This window comes from Anomaloglossus baeobatrachus, chromosome 2, assembly GCF_048569485.1.
Source record: "Anomaloglossus baeobatrachus isolate aAnoBae1 chromosome 2, aAnoBae1.hap1, whole genome shotgun sequence".
NCBI lineage: Eukaryota > Metazoa > Chordata > Amphibia > Anura > Aromobatidae > Anomaloglossus > Anomaloglossus baeobatrachus.
The window spans coordinates 506,283,428-506,291,213 of record NC_134354.1 but is presented as its reverse complement, the minus strand read 5'-3'; the positions used below and the strand labels follow the sequence as shown (position 1 = coordinate 506,291,213).

General features: G+C 46.0%; 1 protein-coding gene across 1 annotated transcript in view; it reads left to right on the top strand.

Moving 5' to 3' along the window:
• Positions 1-299: 299 nt before the first annotated feature.
• CFAP47 (cilia and flagella associated protein 47) overlaps positions 300-7,786 on the top strand; it is a 1,094,449-nt gene continuing 1,086,962 nt past the window's right edge. The window contains 2 exon segments of the mRNA XM_075333814.1: positions 300-389; positions 2,972-3,135. Of these exon segments, the coding sequence (XP_075189929.1) occupies positions 2,974-3,135 (162 nt within the window). The 5' untranslated portion in view covers positions 300-389; positions 2,972-2,973.

The following is a 7,786-nucleotide window of genomic DNA, read 5'->3' as shown; positions in this document are numbered from 1 at the left end:
CAGGCTGGCACAGTGCAGGCAGCACAGGCTGAGGGAACTGAGATAGGCAGAGCGCTGTGTACCACCACGGCACATACAGAAGACTGCGGGCGACCACTGCGCAGGAACACACCCTGTGCACCCCGGGCCCGCCACAGCCACCGCACAGGAACATTGCCCGACCACCGTACCCGGCGCAGAAACACGCCCCGACCACCACAGGCCCGCCCCTTCTCTCAGCTCACAAACCCGCCCTCTGCGCCTCTCATTGGTGGAAATTGTGTATACGGCTCGGTCTCTCCCCGCCCTGAATTCCTGTTGCTCAGCAACCAGAGGACGCGGACTGACGCTCGTTTACTTTAGCAACGGTAGACTGAGGCACCGGGAGAAAGTGTGATCATTAGCGGCCGGTGAGTACGGGAGTGCTGGATCCGGTCTGAGCCATGTCCTGTCCGTACAATGAGGCAGTAATGCTGGGTGATACAGCAGCACTACATGGAGATGTGTATGCAGCAGTGTGAAATGCTACCCACGCCCTCTCCCCCCATTATCTCTCTCTTCCTCTCGGTCTCTGACCTTCCTCTCTTTCTCTCCCTTTTTCTCTCTTTCTCCCTCGTGCTCTCTCCTTCCTCCTTTCTCTCTTTCTCTGTCCCTCACGCAGTGTTTTCTTCCTCTCTCACACTTTGTCTCCTTCCCCTTCTATCTCTCCTTCTTCATCTCTCTCTCTCTCTCTCTCTATCTCTCTCCTTCTTCCTCTCTCTCTCTCTCTCTCTCTCTCCCTCACACCCTCTTCTTCACCCTTTCCCCCCCATTTCTGTCTCTCCTTTTTTCTCCCTCTCTCCCTCCCTCTCTCTCCTCCCTCTCTTTCTCCCTCTCTCTCTCCCTCCCTCACTCTCTCTCCTTCTTCTCTCCCCCCCTCTCTCTCTCTCTCTCCCCCTCACACCCTCTTCTTCATCCTCCCCCCCCCATTTGTCTCTCCCTCCTCTCTTTCTCCCCCTTTCTCTCTCTCTCTTTCTCCCCTTTCGCTCTCTCTCACCCTCCCTCTCTCCTTCTCCCCCCCCCTCTCTGTCTCTCTCATTCCCTCACACCCTCTTCTTCATCCTCTCTCCCCCATTTCTGTCTCTCCTTCCTCTCTTTCTCCCCCTTTCTCTCTCTCTTTTTCCCCCTTTCTCTCTCTCCTTCCTCTCTTTCTCCCCTCTCTCTTCTCTCTCTCTCCTTCCTCTCTTTCTCCCCTCTCTCTCCCTCCCCCCCCTCACACCCTCTTCTTCATCCTCTCCCCCCCATTTCTGTCTCTCCTTCCTCTTTTTCACCCCCATTTCTCTCTCTCTTTCTATGCCTATCTCTCTCTCCTTCCTCTCTTTCTCCTCTCTCTCTCTCCTTCCTCTCTTTCTCCTCTCTCTCTCTCCCCCTCACACCCTCTTCTTCATCCTCTCTCCCCCATTTCTGTCTCTCCTTCCTCTCTTTCTCCCCCTTTCTCTCTCTCTTTTTCCCCCTTTCTCTCTCTCCTTCCTCTCTTTCTCCCCTCTCTCTCGTCTCTCTCTCTCTCCTTCCTCTCTTTCTCCCCTCTCTCTCTCTCCCCCCCCTCACACCCTCTTCTTCATCCTCTCCCCCCCATTTCTGTCTCTCCTTCCTCTTTTTCACCCCCATTTCTCTCTCTCTTTCTATGCCTATCTCTCTCTCCTTCCTCTCTTTCTCCTCTTTCTCTCTCCTTCCTCTCTTTCTCCCCCCTCTCTCTCTCCCCCCCTCACACCCTCTTCTTCATCCTCTCCCCCCCCATTTCTGTCTCTCCTTCCTCTCTTTCTCCCCCTTCCTCTCTCTCTTTTTCCCCCTTTCTCTCTCTCTCCTTCCTCTCTTTCTCCCGTCTCTCTTCTCTCCCTCCTTCCTCTCTTTCTCCCCTCTCTCTCTCTCTCTACCCCCCCTCACACCCTCTTCTTCATCCTCTCCCCCCCATTTCTGTCTCTCCTTCCTCTTTTTCACCCCCATTTCTCTCTCTTTCTATGCCTATCTCTCTCTCTCCTTCCTCTCTCTCTCTCTCTCTCCCTCACACCCGCTTCTTCATCCTCTCCCCCCATTTCTCTCTCCTTTTTTTCCACTCTCCCTCGCTCTCTCTCTTGCTCTCTCTCTCTCCCTCACACCCTCTTCTTCATCCTCTCCCCCCATTTCTCTCTCCTTTTTTTCCCCTCTCCCTCGCTCTCTCTCTTTGCTCTCTATATCTTTCTGCCTCTCTCTCTTTCCTGATCTCACTTTTTCTTACAGAATTTATGTATAGTATAGTCTTACAGTATTTATGAAAAGTCACTTATGAGCCTCATTAAAGAGCAGTTTTCCCCTATCCATCATATTTGCGTCATTTCCTGATCGCTGAGGGTCTGACTGTAGGGATCCCCATTGATCCTGATACCTGATCAGATCTCTATTCTTTCAGTCCCTGGGAACTAGAAGAGATGAGCTGTACACATGAGCTACAACGTCCCCCACTGCCATTAGATCCTGGTACAGAAGAATAGCAGTGTCCTGCTGGGATCTCTGGGGGTACCCAGCTTTAGTGATGCCCACCAGCATTAGTCTTGACAAAAACAACTTGGCACCCAAATCTTGATGCAAAGAAGGTGAATATGTTTTCCCAGATACTGAATAGCACAAACGTTTTGCTCACTTCAGCGGTGGACACCGCAAGGTTAGGATAAGCGGCAGCCTCTCCCAGGACACCTCTCACTGAATCACCTCTGCCCCCTGAGGAAGGTCTGTTAATGACCGAAACGCTTGTGCTATTCAGTGTTTGGGAATAAATATTCATCTTCTTCAGGATTTGAGTGCCAAGTTGTTTTTGTCATTGCTTATGGGATTGGATCCTACTTGAGCACCAGCTACAGAAGTGCCATGTATTGCATTTCCTCACCAGCATTAGTCCGTCTCAACAGATTATGTGATTATTACTGTTACGTTGTGTTAACCCTTATTTTTCCATTATTTTTCCATCATTCACCTGCAGCCATGGAAGAATTAATAGATAAGACATTAGGAGTGAGGATCACACCGGGTCTTCTCCATTTCATGGATGTTCTAGAGGGAAACACTTACCAAACCAATTTCACTGTGCAAAACATAAGTCATGTGGCCAAAGCCATCAAAATCCATGGACCTAAAGATCCCCAGGTATAGTCTAGTGTCCTGACCACCATGCTGTTTATCATATGTGTGGATCTATATTGCCATGAACGGTTCTCCGTCTTCTTAGAGGAGTGTAGGGATGTCTGGACAGTCCAAGAAAATGAAGGTTTTTTTCCCTGTGCATATAAATTTAAATATGATGTGTCAGTGATTTTGTTGTAGCTGGAGAAGCTTGTGCAGATTATTCCTACTCTATCATTACTTTACGGCCCACAAAGAATGCATGATCATTGGCTGCAGACACAGATCACATATGGTCACAATTATTTATTATGAGCTTCCAAAATGTCCGTTAAAACGCTGTTCGCTGGCTGTGATTTTCTTTAGTTAGGCAACTTGACCCCTACGTAGTATTCTGATCACAAAGTGGGGTCCTGTCAGGGCCTCTTGGAGCTTTTATCATTTTAATTTATGGGTATATGCAGATAGACAATGAGGTAGGCCCTTACTAGTGATGGGCAGACCCAGACTGTAAAAGTCCGGATCTGTGCAGGTTCAAAACTGGAGTGCCGACCCTTGAATTCAGGTAATAAAAAAAAAATCAAAGAAAAAGCAAGCGCTTCATACTAACCGGTCTCTGCGCAGCTGTAACTCTGCTTCCAGGCCGCTCATGCTACTTCTGGGGCCACTTATTATCCTTCATAGGTATTCAGTGATTTCCCCGCCCACCGGCAGTCCCTCGTCTCTGATTGGTTGCAGTCATATGTGCCCCTAACCTGTGTGACAGCATGTCTGACTGCAAACAATCAGAGACGCTGTGTCTGCATCTAGATTGGTGTAGAAATAAATAAATAAAAAAATTAGCATAGGATCTCCCTATATTATGATAATCAGCACAGATAAAGCATACGGTTACAGGCTGCAGCCTCCATCTGTGCACTTATCTTGGCTGTGAATCAAAATAAGAAGGACTGCATGTGGTTATAAATAATTTTAAAAATTGGCGTGCGCTCCCACACTAATTTTGGTACACAGTCATGATAAAGCTGACATCTAGGAGCTGGTATTGTCAGGCTGGGGAGGCCCATGCTTATTGAGGCCCCCAGCCTAAAAATAGCAGCCTGCAGCTGCCTAGAATTGTCACATATATTATATGCGACAATCCCGAAACTTTACCTGGCTCATCCTCATCCTGATTGCTCTGGTACGGTGACAATCAAGGTAATAAGAGAATAATAGCAGCTCACAGTTACCTCTAAGCTCTTGATTAATAATGGGAGGTGTCTATGAGACACGCCCTTTACTAATCTGAAAATGAAAAGAAATAAACACAAACACCGAAAAAATCCTTTATTTTAAATAAAATACAAAAACCCTACCCTCTTTCACCCCTCCATTAACCCCCAAAACACCCAGGTCCGACGTAATCCATACGAGATCCCACGACAATTCCAGCGCTGCTACATCTGAAGTGGCAGCACGTGGCCATAAACATGACCGCTGTGAGCTTCAGTCAGAGACTGAGTTGCGCAATGAGCTGTGATGTCACTCAGGTTATTTGAGGTCACAGCTGGAGGTCCCACGGTCCCCCATCTGTAATTGCACATAACCTGACCTCAGGTGACCTCATAGAACTGAGTGACCTCACAGGTGGAGGACCGAGGGAACCTCCAGCTGTCACTGCAAATAACTTGATTTACGTCACTGCTCATTGCGTGGTTCATTCTCTGACTGAAGCTCACAGCAAATGGTCATGTTCTATGGCTGCTCGCTGTCAATTTAGATGTAGCAGAGCCAGAATCGTTGTGGGACATCATGTGGATTACGTCGAGCCTGGGTGTTTTGGAACTTAATAAGGGGTGAAAGAAGGTGTTTTTTTGTATTTTATGTCAAATAAAGGATATTTTTGGTGGTTGTGTTTATTTCTTTTCACTGACAGATTAGTAATGGGGGGTCTCATAGACACTTCCCATTACTAATCTAGGGCTAGTGGTAGCTGTGAGCTGTTATTAACCATTTATTACCTCAATTGTCACCGCACCAGGGCAATCAGGGTAAAGTTCCAGGATTGTCACCTCTGATGGATGTGGCAATACTGGATGGCTGCAGGCTGCTATTTCTAGGCTCGGAGGGGCCAATAAGCATGGGCCTGCCAAGCCTGAGAATGCCAACTCTCAACTGTCGGGCTTTATCTTGGCTTAGTATCATAATAGGGGGGACCACACAGCGATTATTTTAATTATTTAAATATTTTTTTTAAAAAAGCCACATGTGGTTCCTTTTATTTTGGTACACAGCCAAGATAAGCTCACAGCTGGGGGCTTCAGCCTGTAGCCATGTGCTTTATCTGTGTTGGTTATCATAATATGGGGAGACCATACGCCAATTTTGTTATTTATTTATTTATTTTTACAGCAATAGAGACAGACACACAGCAGATGTCTTTGGTTGCAGTCAAACACACAGGGTGGGGGCGCATGTGACTTCAACCAATCAGAGATGCGGGGACTGCCGTTGGGCAGGGGAAGCAGTGATTATGTATGAAGGACAATGAGCGGCCCAGGAAGTAGCGTTAGAGCCGTGCGGAGACTCGCTAAGTATGACGCGCTTGCTCTAATCCCCATATCCTTCCTATCACTATTTTAAAGTTCTAGATTCTTGTCCGCATAGACTTATATGGGGACTGGCATCCAGCCAGATATCCGGGATCAATTCTGGGCCCGAACCAGGTTTTTTTTTAACCTGGGTGGACCCACTGATCCCGGGTATCTGTTAGTTTGGCCATCACTAGTCCTTATTAGTGTAATGTACGTGTGTCAGTCCTCAATTTACTAACATGTATAGAGAATTGTAATATTTGTGCCATACATTTGCTTGTTTTGATTTTTTTGGTGGGGGGGGAGGTTTATTGTGCACTCCCAGAACCGTAACTCTTTTTATTGTTCCATAAATGTAGCAGTGGAACGGATTGTTTTTGTGGCATCATTTGAAAATATATATAATTTATTAACTTTTATTATTTTTTAGGGGGAAAATGGAAGAAATTACAATTCCACCATTGATTTTGTGGGGTTTTTATGTACCGTAGTTTTTGTGATGGTTGGAAATATGTCTATGATATACAGTATATTCAGATGAATCATTAATCAGATCTTGGGGAGTCCAACAATCTGCACCCCATGCTGTTTTCAGCTGCTTCACCTATCCAAGCAGTGCTAGAGCTGAACAGCATAACAGCGCCATCAACTGTTTAGTGGCCTCTGCCGAGTACTGGGAAAATTCTCCTATGTAAATGAGGATAGGTCAACATTAGATCATCAGTGATAAAGAGAGGTCATTAGTATCATTGTAGCAGAACAATCTTTTTATGTAATGTGTTTGTCAGTAAACTTTATGTGGCAGTTTAAAATCCTATCAAAAGACTTAAAACTTTTCTTCCAAAATTTTTGTAATGATCGTGCCAATGGGCTGACAGAGGAACCCACTCCATTTTCTTTTGGTGCGTACTCTGTTACCTATAGTCAACAGCTACATTTCTTTTTATCCCATGGGAGGCTTAGCTGTTCCTGTGATTGAATTTGGATGTGCATATCCATCAAAAAGCCTTAAAGGGAACCTGACAGCTGATAGATGGTGACCAATCCGCAAGTGCCAAAAATCAAGCCGTGGCTGTGTGATCTTAGCCAGGTATGTTTAACTGAAAATAAAAAAAAAAAACATTTTAAAAGCAGCCGAACCGCAAGGGAAACTAGTTGGGCAATCAAGTCGCTGGAATTTTATCCCCTCCTGCTGCCTTGGATTGACAGGTCTCTCCTTATGTATACACACAGGTAGAGGAGACCTGTCACTCCAGGGCAGTGGATGAGGTGTTTGACGAGTCTCCTGTGTGACGAGTCTCCTGTGTGACGAGTCTCCTGTGTGATGAGTCTCCTGTGTGACGAGTCTCCTGTGTGACGAGTCTCCTGCGTGACGAGTCTCCTGTGTGACTAGTCTCCTGTGTGATGAGTCTCCCGGCGGCTTTTAAACACGGCAGCATTTCTGAATCAAACATACCTGGCTGTGATAATACAGCCAGTGCTTGATAGCATGCTTCAGCATGTCAGATTCCCTTTATCCTAAACAATGAAGAAAATCTGGCCTCTTCCTGAGTACACTTCTTCTTCCGGTATCTCCTACTGCATTTACATGGGTATATACAGTTAGGTCCAGAAATATTTGGACAGTGACACAAGTTTTGTTATTTTAGCTGTTTACAAAAACATGTTCAGAAATACAATTATATATATAATATGGGCTGAAAGTGCACACTCCCAGCTGCAATATGAGAGTTTTCACATCCAAATCGGAGAAAGGGTTTAGGAATCATAGCTCTGTAATGCATAGCCTCCTCTTTTTCAAGGGACCAAAAGTAATTGGACAAGGGACTCTAAGGGCTGCAATTAACTCTGAAGGCATCTCCCTCATTAACCTGTAATCAATGAAGTAGTTAAAAGGTCTGGGGTTGATTACAGGTGTGTGGTTTTGCATTTGGAAGCTGTTGCTGTGACCAGACAACATGCGGTCTAAGGAACTCTCAATTGAGGTGAAGCAGAACATCCTGAGGCTGAAAAAAAAGAAAAAATCCATCAGAGAGATAGCAGACATGCTTGGAGTAGCAAAATCAACAGTCGGGTACATTCTGAGAAAAAAGGAATTG